Source organism: Ananas comosus, linkage group 22, assembly GCF_001540865.1.
Source record: "Ananas comosus cultivar F153 linkage group 22, ASM154086v1, whole genome shotgun sequence".
Lineage (NCBI taxonomy): Eukaryota > Viridiplantae > Streptophyta > Magnoliopsida > Poales > Bromeliaceae > Ananas > Ananas comosus.
Genome location: NC_033642.1, coordinates 893,707 through 908,702, shown reverse-complemented (window position 1 = coordinate 908,702; position 14,996 = coordinate 893,707). Strand labels below are relative to the sequence as shown.

General features: G+C 33.1%; 1 protein-coding gene across 4 annotated transcripts; it reads left to right on the top strand.

Moving 5' to 3' along the window:
• LOC109727384 (eyes absent homolog 4) lies at positions 8,871-14,495 on the top strand. Of its 4 annotated transcripts, none has more exons than XM_020257497.1 (7): positions 8,899-8,957; positions 9,523-9,587; positions 10,903-11,248; positions 12,194-12,361; positions 13,253-13,346; positions 13,446-13,622; positions 13,927-14,495. In XM_020257497.1, the coding sequence occupies exons 3-7, from the start codon at positions 11,003-11,005 to the stop codon at positions 14,193-14,195; spliced, it is 954 nt and encodes a 317-aa protein (XP_020113086.1). In that variant the 5' UTR covers positions 8,899-8,957; positions 9,523-9,587; positions 10,903-11,002; the 3' UTR covers positions 14,196-14,495. The 4 variants fall into 4 exon arrangements, with proteins under 4 accessions (XP_020113085.1, XP_020113086.1, XP_020113087.1 ...); XM_020257498.1 differs by lacking the exon at positions 9,523-9,587 and adding an exon at positions 10,563-10,602 and having other exon boundaries at positions 8,900-8,957; XM_020257496.1 differs by lacking the exon at positions 9,523-9,587 and having other exon boundaries at positions 8,871-8,957.

The window sequence follows — 14,996 nt, the reverse complement described above, 5'->3', positions numbered from 1 at the left end:
AAACATCCCTAACTGGGAGGGGGAGAGAGAAATAATTTCAATTCAAATTTTTAATTCAGTTTTAAATTTATATCTTTCAATACAAATTCAAAACTTTAATTTTAAATTATTAGTTTCGAATTAAAAATTTTAATTTTAATGGAGAATTTGAATCCGAAAAGCAATGTTTAGGGTTCAGAGTATCAGCTTAAAAGCAAAGCTTTTGTAGAAAATTTAGAAAGCGGTGAATAATTTATCGAACTTGAATGTGTTTAACGAGATATATAAGATTACGTTAGGGTTTAGGGTTGTAGGTTACATTAGTTCCGTTAAATTTGATTACGATAAGCTTCAAGCTTTTTTGGCTTTTAAGCTCCTCAAAATTTTCTGTTGTAGTAAAATTATTGTAAATTTATAGGTGGTGGGAATATTAAATTAGGGATATAAGGTATTTTTATTATGGAAACCATTAATATTTTACTAATAAAAATATACGTAGACTTGATAAGTCAATAACAAACTTAACATTACAATTTCCAAATATAAAATATACAATATTTTCAAACTATTCACCGTCATTAGGTAGGCGGCAAACAATTCACCACCTTCATAATTTATATGTGATTTTTCATAATTTTTATATTATTATTATTATTATTATTATATATGTAAAACAAAAAAAATAAATTGTCAGAATTATATATGGATTATTATAATTTTTTTTTATTGTTAGAATTGTTGTATGGATAGAGTACTAAAATTTGTAGGTTGTTGAAATTGTAAATATATTGTTGAAATTTTTATGTGATCATGGGAATTATATGAAAAATAGAAAGAAACAGTAAATCATCCATTATTAAAGTAAAGACGTTGAATAATTCACCATTTTTATAAGAAATTTGGAAGACAGTAAACAATTCACCATCTTTAAGAAAAAATTTTCATATCTATTATTAAAGAAAAGACGTTGAATGATTCACCATTTTTAGTTTGCCGAAAAAAAAATTCACAGCGTTACTTACCCAATTAAGAAATACAAGCAAATAAAATAGCAAATTTTATATACGGAAACAAGAATAAAAAACCACAAGGCAAAGAACCAATACACAAAGTGGATTGAAAATATATATCTTAAATTTTAGTAAAATTCAAAATTGAAGCTATCTTAAAAACTGCACTGATAAATATTAATCGATTATTCGACGATATCTATATCCTATTTCAAAATTTTCTAAAATATATAGAATAATTAAAAACTTTAGAAAAAATTATAAACATGCAAATTGCTCAGGGAACAGAAAGAAGATCTGCTCTTTTTTTCGTTATTGTGCTTGCCGAAGTTACGAATTACTCGTGGATCGGATGAGGTGTTCCAGACCTGGTGAAGAACAAAAAGGACCAAATCAGAAATGTTGAACGAAAATAGGAAGTGCGAAAATAATAATTTTGCGCTTACCCACAGTTTTCCCGTTTTACCTCCAACAACTAGCAAGAAAGGATTGTCCTCCGAAAAAGATATAGATAATACAGCATCCTGACGACATAATAGCCATTTACATCCCGCAAAAACTTCTGATTAAATAAGCTATAGAGTTCACAATTACTCTTACAAGACCTGAATGTTATGAGTCGCAAAGTTTCCTAGTTTAGATACATGGCATCGAATTTAGGATAACAAAATTATCACCGGCAATAATTTATATGCCCCAAAAACATCCTCACCCTTGCCATCAACGTCAGGTGAGTTGAACTCTAACCCTAGCCCCTATCCCTCCTCCCTCGATCTCGACCGCTTAAATTTGTACTGTATAATTTTGCAAAGGGTGTGTATCCCTCTCCTCTAATGGCCTCGGAGGACGAAAAGAATCGGCTAAGATATGGACTTGCCGAAAAGGAGTTGAAGGGCACTATGGTATTTCACAAAATCGTCGATGTTAGTAAAAAATGCCCTAAATGAGGGTACAAAGGGATCCGATTTGTATGTAACAAAATTTTTTCTCATGTTGTTTTTTTATCTTTCATTGTTTTTCATTGAATTATAATTCTATTCTAAAAATTTTAAACTATTTTTTATATATTAAATTTAATCAAATATGATTATATCCGTTGCATTGCGTGGGTTCCTACACTAGTATTTACACTATTTCTCCTAGAAACAGTGCAACTTTTATTTAAAAAGATCGAGGCTGGCGTGGTGGAGCGAGGCGAGGAGCGAGGTGGTGGAGTGAGGCAAGAATAAGGGAGAGGAAGGAGGCGGCGGGGCAGAGCGGAGGGACAACAGGTAGGAGAGGAGGCTCGGGTGCCGCAAGAGCACCTCAGGCCCCCTGTACCGTATTTGAAATTGATGGTGTTACTCAAAAAAATTAAAAAAATTAAAAAAATCACATTTCTCTACGGGGCTTACTGTGGTAGGTATAAGGAGGCCAATGTTGACATCATAAAGAAAAACTTTGTGACGTCCCCACGATGTGCAAGCAACTTGCAAAAATTGAAAATACTGTATTAACATATCTTGTAAGAATCAAAGTTAGCATTAATGTCAAACTATATTTATACTCAAACTAAGAGATAGAATATCATGTTATTTTTATTTGAGTTACTGTGGTAGGTATAAGCAGGCCAATGTTGACATCATAAAGAAAAACTTTGTGACGTCCCCACGATGTGCAAGCAACTTGCAAAAATTAAAAATACTGTATTAACACATCTTGTAAGAATCAAAGTTAGCATTGATGTTAAACTATATTTATACTCAAACTAAGAAATAGAATATCATGTTATTTTTATTTGAGTTACTATGTTAAATTGAAATATTTATCAAATTTATTAATTGCTGCAATTTCATCAAAAGAAATTAATGCCATATTCACTTACATTGAGTAAATAACTCAAATCGCAAAAAACAAAAAATACAAAATAAAATTTTAACATAGTATCAATAAAAAAAAATTGATGTTGGGGTGTTCTCCATATGACTTTACCTTGCATGCCTTGCATTCACATATTCTACTGTATGAGGTTGAGCCAATTCGTCATTGAGACAACATCGTGTTATGACATTAGGCTAAGAAAGAGCAATTAAAGCACCCAATGTAAAACAAAATTTTTATCCTTAAATAACCAATATATAATGTCTTCTAAGAAGATAAGTTGGAATTTCTCATAACAAACCTTTTACTCTGTGATAATTAGCTCGTTAACAAATTAAAAAATGGCGAATATATTGTGGTATTTCTACCTCATCTCGATTAAGTGGGCTCCAACGGACTGCAGCAAAGTTATTTCTACAATCGCTGATATGTAATCGGGGCTTTACTTCATCAGCTAGAATCCGTGCCAAAAAGAAAATTGAGAAACAACACAAAGTAACTCATCAAGAGGTAAATTAGTTTAATTAAAACAAAACATTCATTGATGTTTAGATTTAAATAAAACGGTTATTGTATATAAATACCAAGAAAAGGATGTCTTTTATGGAAAAGAAATATGTGTCGATTATCGTTTGATTAGGCCACAATGAAAAAAGTTTACTAGGTATATGCATGTTTTAGAAGGAAATGAATGAAGAGAGCGATAAGAGAAAGTAAGGAAAAGTGAGGTGTTTTTGGTTTTCTATTTGTATTTTCTATAGTAAAAATACAAAACATATATATTGTATTATATGAAATTAGATGCTTAGGAAACTCTTTTTGATGTAAAACCTATTTTCAAACCTCTTTAAAACCAACTGAACGCTATGTTGGCTAAAATTTCATAAATAACTCACAAATAACTCAGGTGAAGTGAGCAACCTACTATTTGGGAGAGAGACTTACGCATTGATCATATGGCGTACATCACAGTAAAGAGATTACAGGAAAAAAGGGCATCCATCATGTATGCAATAAGTGAACTTGCCAGATGTTGGACCATATATGGAGCAGTAGAGTGTATCAAAGTCATAAACTGATAAACACCCAGTACACGTCACACTGACAATTTTAGAACCCTGAAGTAATAGCGTAATACATCAGAAAATTAAGTACAAAATTACTTGAAACAAAATTAAACTAGCAAATTACATCGAAACTTACGACAAAATCAAAGTTCAATGCTGAATTCCTTTTGGCCTAAACAAAAGTAAAGAAAATGAGTGCTTCCTCTCGTGACATTAGGAATTATGTAATTTTAGGTTAATGTTTATAATTTTAGGTTAATATTAGGCTTGAGGATATTCAGACAATTAAAAAAAAGAAAAAGAAAAAAAATCCCAAAACCTTTGTTAGGTACCATCTCCAGTATGCTTGGCATGGTCTGATAGAAAGGAATAAGTCAGATAAAGTTATAGGGATATTGCAATTCCACAAATCTAATGGAATTACTATTTCCGAGATATAAGTGTATCTTTCTCACTCAAGTGAGAATAGCTCGTAACTAGATGATATTTGGTGGCATAATAAGTATACATGATGGTATACCCACCTTAATTCTGAGTGAAACACTATCTATTGAAAAATGAATATAGAGGATGGCACTAACTTAACATTCTGTCTCGGACATCTTCTTCTCGTGCCCGTCCGGTGTTCAAAAACTTTAACCTTCTCAACCAAAAAAAAGAAAAAAAAAACTTTCAGATAATCATCCAATACAAAAGATAATATACAACAATAATTGAATTACAGAAAAGATAGAAATACACACACACAAAAGCACACAACTATATCTATACCTATACATCTACATTACCTACCCCTTAATTTGGAAAATAGTGGGGCCTACTTTTTTTTTTCTCCTTTGATTACTTTTTTTTCTTTTTTTTCTCATTTGACTATTATGTTATAGAAATAATTTTAATCATTCATTTGCATGATATGCAACTTTTTTTAATAAGGTTGAATAATTTTGTTGAAACGATTAAATTTTTTTTTATTATAGTTTTATTTTTTAAATTATTTGTCTATAACGTAAACTATATTTACTATTTTTTGTACTAAACTAATAATTTATTTTTTACAAATTTTTACTTTAACGGTATCTACCCGCTTTAACGCGTGGGTCACTACACTAGTATAATCAGGAATGTTTATTTATAATTTGCACGATACAAAATGCACCACTGGTTGAAGTTGTTTTTTTTTTTTGAAGAGAAAGGTAGCACGCTACCAACTTCGTTTATTCTATTTATAAATAAACTCAGCTAGAAATGCGAAGCAATTAGGCTTCGAACCCTGTGACCGGAGTATCAACCATCAAGCTGTTTGTCACTTGCGCTAGGGACGATCGGTTACTGGTTGAAATTGTTAAAATATAATTTATCACTTGCTTATATGTTTTTCTCTATTCACAAGGTTAATAAAACCCAACCATTGGTAATCTCCCTTTCAAATATCTGTTTAATCGGAAAAAAAAAAAAAAGCTATTGGTGATCTTTTTCTAACTCCCATTTATCCAAGATACACTTTCCAATTCATCTTCTTCACATCTTTCTATCTACCGATTGTCATTGAAAATTTTGTTCTTTTAGGACTACATCTTTCACTCCTCCTCCAGTCCTTATGTTGTAAACATAAATCTCTATGTTTATAAAAAATTTATACGTAATTATTTTGTGTGTTCCTATTATTTTTCTAAATTTATGTTGAAAATCTATGATTTTAAAGGTCATGTCGGTGAAGGCGGTTCTCTTCGATTTGTGTCCCTTTTAGCAGAATGAAATAAAACTAAGGTAACAACTTGGCAATAGGACATATGGACAAGGCGGATTGAACCAAGCCTCGTCGAAATGAGGTCGATTGAGGCCTGTTTGATGCAATCTAGGATTCCAGAGTTGAGATTAGTAAAATAGCCATAACTTTGTATCTGAGTGTTTGTTTCAAATAAGTGCCTTAGCCAAGGGCCAACTTCTAGCTCGAACACCTATTAGCAACTCTCCAATTTCTCTCTAAAGCAAATCAGATCGGCGAACATTTTACAGTGTCGAAAAGTAGGAAAATGTCCATGATATAGTACACATTCACACTACAAATAAATAGACACAAGTTTAGCCAAAAACGTAAGGTCAACCTGCTCTTAGAGCAACATGATGTAGAATTAAATTCCGGCGAGCTTAATAGGTGTAAACGACAAGGGAATGTCCGTTCAGTATTGTAGGAAAGTTTTCTCCCTCAGACAATATGTATGTACATACTGCAGGAAAGTACATTAAACTGAAAGTAAACTTGAAGATGCTATGCTAGTCTCTAACCCTTTTCGAGTGATCTACTCTACCTGAAGTGTGCAGAACGAATCAAAGATCTAAAGAGGCCCTTAACGACACAAACAAGTGCCTCTAAATACTGGTTTTCTTGAATCCGTCCTATATCCCCACTAAAATAATAGATATATCTATAAAAATCAAAGTGCTCTAGAATCTCATAATTGGTTCTCACTTTCTCTGCTATAAGGTAGCAAATGCATCTACATAACAATCCCTACCCTTTCCTCATATTCCCACAAAGACCAAATTGTATTAATGATCTCAATCCACATGAACCTTAAATCGAACTACGAAGCTTCCGTTGCAAATGATTCAAGCAGGAGCTGAGAGGCATTGCGCCGGTGGTCTAAGCTGAGCCTTCCGTCCAGTTCAGGGGCGATTCGCGTCCACCGAGCCCTTCCTCTACGAACAAGCAAGAAAGAAGCAAAAAGAGAGCAGCAATCCACCTGAATGAGGAGGGCATTGAGCAAGAAGATGGAGAACTAGTCGTCGGAGGCAAAACCCTAGTAAATTCGCCATGACTACCGTACTATAAGAGCTCAGCAGTTCTTATAATGCTAAATTTCTAACCATCCATTAAATTTGATGAATGATTAAGGTGAGACAGAGGAGAACTTAAAGAGAATTCAAAAAGGAGAGAAATTGATGGATGATTAGAAAATTAGGAGCACAAAATCTACCGTGCTCATAATAGCATAGTAGTCCTGCTCCTAATTTAGAATAGTTTATTTAATGCAAATTACAGTACACTTATGAGTCATGATTCTATACCGTTGGCCATCCAAAAGTCATGTTAATTTTTCAAGCCTTATATCAACTCTTCCTAATGCAAGTAGCAAAAGGCTCAGTGACTACTATTTGACTCCCTAGATTTGAAGTCTAATTGTTTCACATTTCTAGTTGAGTTTATTTTTAAAAAATAAATAAAATACGTAGAATGCTACCTTTCTTTCAAAGAATCAAATTCCTCAGGTCACAATTTATTACTAAAAAATCAAGTTGATTGGGTAAATTTTGGACCATTGGATGAGAGTTGTAAAGATTACAGCTCGGGATAGTTATAGATTTAGTTTTTCTCATTTACTGGCCAAATGCACATGCAATTGCATATAAAAAATTAGCTACATATCATTTTAAAATAAAAGGCTTATTTTAAAATCAAGTAAGCCATGATATAAAGTACTGTAGTAAGGATTGCTCTTGTAAATATTACAGTTTGAACTTTTATTTACATTTAGGCTACTATAGACAAATCAGAATTATTTTTATCGATAGACTTGTGAAACATTACAATTAAAAAAAATCATTTGAAAATTTTATTTAAAAAATTAGGCCGAATGTTGAATGAGTCGTCACTTTCTAAATACAACAAATCATTCACCACTTAACTCAAAATATTAAAATTATTTTTTGTGCTTATAAAAGTAGTAAATTATCTACCGTTTGTTTTAAAATAGCATAGAATGGACTTTTATAAAAACAATTCAATACAAATTTCTAATTGACCAAATGACTCTTCCAAAATTTTATTTAGCCAACTAATCATCTTCTTATTAACTCAATGTCATATAAGACAATAATAAGGAAGATAGTGTATTAAAAAAATTAGTGAATCATTCATTATTTTCATATTGTTATCGTTATATATATATTGTCATGTATAGGGTGTGAGAATTTCTGTGAAAATATTTAAATTATATGTGGATTATTGAAATTTTTATTTGATTATTATGAGCATTTTAAGTAGCTTGTTAAATTTTTTTTTTGGATTTTTAGAATTGTATGTGAATTGTTGAGATTCTTACATTGTTGTGAGTATCAGATATGACAAATATGAAGAAATAGTGAATCCGTCACCATTTTCTTTAGAAATGAAAATATGGTAAATTTTTCATCGTCTTTCAATTATTCTTCCATTCTAATAGTGAGTTGGATAAAATAGAGTTATTTAGCCAAATAAATTCTTGATAAGATTATTTAGCAAATTATAAACTTTCTAAGGGTTTAGATTCTTACATTGTTGTGAGGATCAGATATGAGAAATATGAAGAAATGGTAAATTCGTCACCATTTTCTTTAGAAAGGAAAATATGGTAAACTTTTTATCGTCTTTCAATTAATCTTCCATTCTAATAGTGAGTTGGATAAAATAGAGTTATTTGGCCAAATAAATTCTTGATAAGATTATTTAGCAAATTATAAATTTTCTAAGGGTTAATTAAAAAAAGTCCATATACAAATAAGAGAATTTGTATGTAAGAAAATATGGGCTGTATAAATGCAATGAATAATTTACCACCTTCTAAAGACGGTGAATTATTTATCGCTTTTTAAAAATGGTAGATCATTCACTGTTTTATCCTAATTTAAAAAATAAAAATTTCAGGCTCTTGTATTTACAATTAAAAATTTTCATAAGCATATTTATCCAAAAACTCCTAAACGGAAGAAATATTTTAAAAAAAATCTCTATTCTTTTAATAAGATCACATTATTTAAAAAAAAAAACATAAAATTTGAGCAGGCTCAATCAAAAAATAAAAAATAAAAGTTTAAGCCCGTGTTTGGAAGTTCTGAATAGTTGAGGGAGTTTGCAAACATTTTATCTCATTTTAGTAAATATAAAGACTTGAGGGGCCTCCATGGAAAATCTCCGCATAGTTTTCGACTGTAACACACGGACACTCCACACGCCGCACAGATCGATCCCAAACCGATCGAGCGAAAAATTTCCGAGAAAAAGGTACGAAATTTTAACCCCTAACTTCAAATTCACCCCAAACTCTCGTCGATTTAACTCGGAATTAGAATTTAGATCTCGTTCGATCCCTATGAGCTGGAAATGGAGAAAAATCAGCGAAAAAGTGGGGATTATTATATCATTATTTGTTATTGATTGATATGATTCAATTGTTACTATAACTTCTTTGGGAGTGTAGATATTTTCGATTTCTTGGCCCAATCCTGGTGTGAAATTCGTTTAAGATTGAAGTATTTGTTACTGGATTTAGTGGGCTTTTCATGTGATTTTTTTTTTTTTTTTTTACCACCTCTAGTTTGAAGGAAAGAGGTACTAAGTATTATTAAGCTATGAATTTAAATGGTGTGAGTCTTGTGGGTTTTTTGTGGATTGCACCTTTATCATCTAGGAATGCTTATATTGGTTGTAGGAGGCACAAAAGTTGGTTTCTTTAGAAGTTTAAGCATAAGATATTGTTGTGGTTATTGTTGTTGTTGCATTTGATTAATATCTCTCTAGATTCATTATATTTGTTTGTTTGGGCTTGCCTAACTCGATATCGAATCAGAGGTCCCGGGTTGAAATTTTGAGGCTGGAGGTCCTGGGGCCGAGTCCAGATTGCGCTGCTATGGGGTTGGTTTTTACCTCTGTATTGGAAGTAAAGCTGTAAATGGTGCTAACCTATGAATGTAATCAAGGCTTTAAGTGCCGTGCCACGGAGTTGTGCCGAAAACTTACCGGCACGGTACAATATAGTGCGTGCCAAGCCATGCTAGTTTGTGCCAGTCACAAAACTTATATGCGTGCTGACACATTGTAGCATGAATTCTTTTATAGCAACAAAGTATTCTAATTGCTATCAAATTTTTGAACTACACAGAGAAGATTACTTACTAATTTAAGAATAGGCATAGGAGGTGTATCATACCATTATCCTGTTGGCACGATATAACACGGTAGATAAGACCTGTGCCGATAGGCACTTAAATCCTTGAATATAATTAATGCTAAGCGTTCTGGGCTTGTTGTGGTTTGATTTTTTATCATCTTGGAATTAGTATTTTGGTTGTAGGAAGCATGTAAGTTGGTTACTGTAAAACGTCAAGCATAAAGTCTTGTTGTTGCATTTTATTAATACTTAACTAGATTCATTGATTTTATTTGTATGAGCTTGCCTAACCTGGTATTGAATTGGAAGATCTGAGTTGATAGTTGATAATGTAATCGCTTTGAAGCTGGAGGTCCCAGGTTCACGTCTGGCCGCACACTTGTGGGGTTTAAGGTTTCCTGATTTAGGGAAGCCTATGGGCTATTCAGGATTAAAAAAAAAAAAAGAAAAAATTTCTAGATATTGAACCAGGAGATAGAAGTTCTCTAGTTGGTGTGATTATTATTTCTATTTGAAGAATTATTATGGAGAAATGATGAAAAGGGAGATTGTTTGTTATTCAATTTTGTCCACAACAGTAATTTCGTTCTCTTCTTTTTCCATTGCTATATAGTCCTCAGGTTTGAGTCTGTAGATTTTGATTTTTAAGCCAATCCAATTCGAAATTTGTTGAAACGATGAACTCTATTGCTTATACATGTATTAATTTTGTGAGGCAGGTTTACATGCGAGTATCCACATACTCCTCTCTACTGCTGGGTTTGTCTCATAACTGTTGTATACTGATTATTGACAAATAAGGCATTGATAAAAAGAAGACAACTGCTGGGGGAAAGTAGGCTTGTAGAAATTTTTCTAAAGAAAATACTCTGTTTCTTCTTTCTAAGTCTTTGTTGATTCTATGGCCGTACTCAATAGTATTGCTCGCATATGACATTATGGTCTCTAGCTTTAAGCATTTACTCTTTCAAACCTAGTTGTAAACGAGATTTGGCGTGTTAAGTTTTTAGTATCCACTACTCTTGCTAGCTGGGATGTTCATTTTGGATCAATTTCCAGGTTTTTCTTCTACCCACCTCATAGATTCTCCTAGAGGAACTTGGATCATTTTAGTTGAAACCTCTTGCATGAGTTTCTAGCAAAGGCAAGTCTTAGTAAAATGGATGAGAATGGTTTAATCTCTTCTGATAATGGAGAAGTTTCTTCCGATAATGTGAAAGAGCAACCTAGGAATGTGTACATATGGGACATGGATGAGACACTCATATTGTTGAGGTCTCTGTTGGATGGGTCCTATGCTGGAGCTTTTCATGGCTTGAAGGACACTAGAAAGGGTGTTGAAATTGGAAAGCAGTGGGAGAACCATATTCTTCAAATTTGTGACGATTACTTCTTCTATGAGGAGGTTAGTTTGCGACTCTAACTGATAGTCCTTTCATTTTTCTTTTCACTTTCTTTATATGTGCTACATCATTTCAGAGCCAGTCATTTGTGTTTTAGTTCTATTTGTCAGTTTCATGTCAGTGTCAGCCCATGTCCTCATTCAAGGACATCTTAGTCCTTAACTAAAGATGTTTTGTTAATGAGACTAAGTTACTTAAATTGGACTGCTATGCTAAAAGGAGCAAACTAGTCAGTGCTCACATCTTGTTATACTCAAATAGCATTAATATTTTTATCTAACACTCATACTCATGTTTGTGCTCGAGACATTTTGATAGGCTCAAGACGTGGACTTAAATTAGATGGAAGGAAATCAATAATACAAGGAGCCTAGCGGGACTCGAATTCAGGATCTCCTGCTCTGATACCATGTTAAATAATACAAAACAACCGTTATTCTCCAAAAACTTTAAGCCGCCAAAGAACAGTGTTTTTAATATTTATATTTAATAATTGGTAACAAACCTGGAAACTCACTTCAAAATTTCGTACAAGCTGCTCAAGTGAACATGATAAAAAATTTCAAAAATGATAATAAATCTTTTCCTTGCTGGCTACATAAACTGTCACTGCCCATTTTCATTATTTAAGATTGAGCCAGATTGTCTTTTTTAGAGGAGGATTATACCAAAATTTCATCTAATGACGGGCATAATAGGCCTTTTTTTTTTGTGGACCTCAATACTGTCTAGCCAGTACCTTCTTGCGCAATTTGGATTTTCATTGGTACCTTGTTGGGTCATAGGGGGCGGGGCCGAGTTTTTTTCGTCCAAAACGATAATTCCGCCTTACTAAAAGATCTTTTTCCATGATCTTTCTCTTTATCTTAGCTTTTACGTAGTGAATCTTTTTTTTTTGTTGTTGTTATCTCTCAATAATTTACCTTTTTGATTGCTGCTTGATGCAGATTGAGAACTACAATGAGCCCTTTCTCAATTCTTTGACTGAATATGATGATGGAAGAGACTTGTCGATTTATGACTTTGAAAATGACGGCTTTACTTCTCCTTTTGATGATTCCAATGAAAGGAAGCTTGCTTACCGTCACCGTTCTATTGCAGAGAAATATGCTAAGGTGCTGTTTAATAATTAAGCACTTGTTCAATATCATGTCTCTTTTTTCTATGACTTGCGCTTCTTCATAAATGAATTGTATGAATTGGCTCTGTGGAATCCTGTTTCTGATGCCTTTTGATTTATTAATTTTCCATTTAAAGCAATCTGATGCCCTCTAGTTTCATTGTCACGCGTCACTAGCCGCAATCTCTGTATTAATTAAGCTAGGCCAAGTAGTATTAAATATTTGAAACCACACATTATCTTAATTTGCTCATGAAACTTACTCGTTTGTTTGAGACACTTGTAGTATGATTTTAGTAGTATGAAGTACAGCAATTAGAAGTGACCGGTCGTTTACAGAGGAACTATGTATCGATAGGATTTCAACCAGAAGTGTTTATAACAATAACAAATGTCAAGAACAAAAGGGAACTAAAATGAATTCGTAATTAGGATAAAGTTCTAAATAGAGTTCGGATTTTTCTTGGTGAAAAAGACCTGTGTTGCTTAAAGTAGTAATTTCTGACTAAGGCTTTACTCCTTTGATCTCAATGAATTCTCAAGCTTTCAGCACGCAATCTTGAGGACAATAATAACCTATTAAATATTACAAAGCCAGTAGTTGTATATATTGCAAAAGAGATCAAGTTTCGATATTTTACATAAACTACCACTATTTTGCTTATGATATCTTTTTAATTTTGAGTCAATTGATCTCCCAGCTTTCTGTGCTTGAAATGCTTAGATTGTTCTCATTTGCTATCTTATTTGGCAAAATATTCTGGATAAGCTCTATATGCTTGTCTCCTTGTGAGATATCGTACTGATAGTATAGATGTCTTACTCTGCGTTTTACTTGTTAATTTTGAGTTACGATGGTCAACTTTAGGGCTATTTATTGATGCAGGGTGTGCATGATTTTCTTGACCAACAAACAATAAAAAGCTGGAATGATTTGTACAGCTCTACTGACAGTTATACTGATGGTTGGCTTTCTTCAGGTATCCTCTTTCCTGCAGACGCCAATTAGTAATTCCATGTCAAGCTTAACCATGCTCATTTAGGACCTGATGTTTGAATTTCTTTTCCTTTCTTATCAGCGCACGCTTTATTGGAGGAAGTTGTGGAGAAGAATAAGGTTCCAACCGGAAATGGCCCTGTATCGGCTGGATCGAAAAGCCAAAATATTAACGTCCTAGTTACATCGGGATCATTAATTCCCAGTCTTGCGAAGTGCTTGCTTTACCGCCTGGATGATGTAATACCTTGTGATAATCGTAAGTTTCTCGATCCCTCCATTCCTTTGTAATTAGTTCTTCATTATACACTCTTCATCCTCTACAAGTTCCAGTAGTTTGTAATGACCGGCCTTATATAGTTAACTGGCCTGAGATTTAGGTACTAGAAGAAAAATTAAAAACTTCAGCATATATTAGAAAAGAAAATATGTTAACTTACCTTTTTCTTGTAGCTGTTTTTTACGAATTACATATGCAGCAAGATCAAAGTGCTTAATTGTGATTTACTGTTGAAATTCTTTGTTAGATTCAATGCTAAAGATGTTCGCAAACTTAATTCCAGTTTACAGCTCTTGGGAAGTGGGGAAGCTGCAGTGCTTCAGGTGGATCAAGGCGCGCTTCGACGGCCCAAAAGTCCGGTTCTGTGTGATCGGAGACGGGCTCGAAGAATGTGAAGCCGCACGATTGATGAATTGGCCGTTCGTCAAAGTAGATTTTCGGCCCAATGGAATTCATAGGTTTCCGGGCCTAGACATGAGGACAATTCAGAGCTACATCGATGTGGTATACGGGTCGCCACCACAAGTTGAAGCCGAAAGCTATGAAGGTTGAAACCGAACGTAAAGCTACCGAACTCTGTTGTGCTGTTGCCTTTATCGGCCATGTATATAGTACTTGTTGTGCTTTTGAAAACATTCTCTTGAAGGAATTGTAGGTTAAGATGGTGGTTTGTTTTTTTTTCCCCCTTATATTTTTCTGCTATTTTTTCAGGTACAAATCAAGCTTAGTTTTGCAAGTGTATGCTCTTTTATTAACCTCAAAAAACTCAAATCTGCAGCTGTAGCAGTTAATGAGCTATATGTAACTGTATGTGCATTTTTCCCATGAACCTGTGGTTTCCTTTTTCCCCTTTTTTTTTGTTTTTGTTATGTAGCTTTTTTATTTCATTTAATCTAAATTTATTGTTGGTCTAACTTTCAATCATTTGATTTGGCTCATTCTGTCACATAACTTGGATACGGTGTAAGATATTCTACTCAAAGAATTATCAAACAGCTCCAATCAAATAAACTGAAAGATTATGGATCACAAGATCAAACTTTTAAAGATTAGATAGTTTTATGAAAATAGGTATAGTTGAGACATAATCTATATAATATATTTCTACTTGAAGATCATACACACGTTTGAAGACTAGTTTGGTTCAGCTAGAGCTTTTGTAAAAATGTTGTAGAAGAAGTAAAAGCTCGCATTGGAAGTTCCACTACTGAGACTAAAAAGCTCATTTCAGTCTTATGCTGTAATAAAATTTTTAGACATTTTGTTTTCTTAAGTGCTTTTGACCTATGCCACATGCACCACCAAATTGGTTCCAACTCTATTACACAAAAAAGAGTTTGAGAGAAAGCATAT

Coding starts and splice junctions, on each gene's coding strand:
- LOC109727384 (XM_020257496.1), top strand. CDS start 11,003: ATGGATGAGAATGGTTTAATCTCTTCTGATAATGGAGAAGTTTCTTCC. Junction 11,249..12,193: donor ATTACTTCTTCTATGAGGAG/GTTAGTTTGCGA, acceptor TGCTTGATGCAG/ATTGAGAACTACAATGAGCC. Junction 12,362..13,252: donor TTGCAGAGAAATATGCTAAG/GTGCTGTTTAAT, acceptor TTATTGATGCAG/GGTGTGCATGATTTTCTTGA.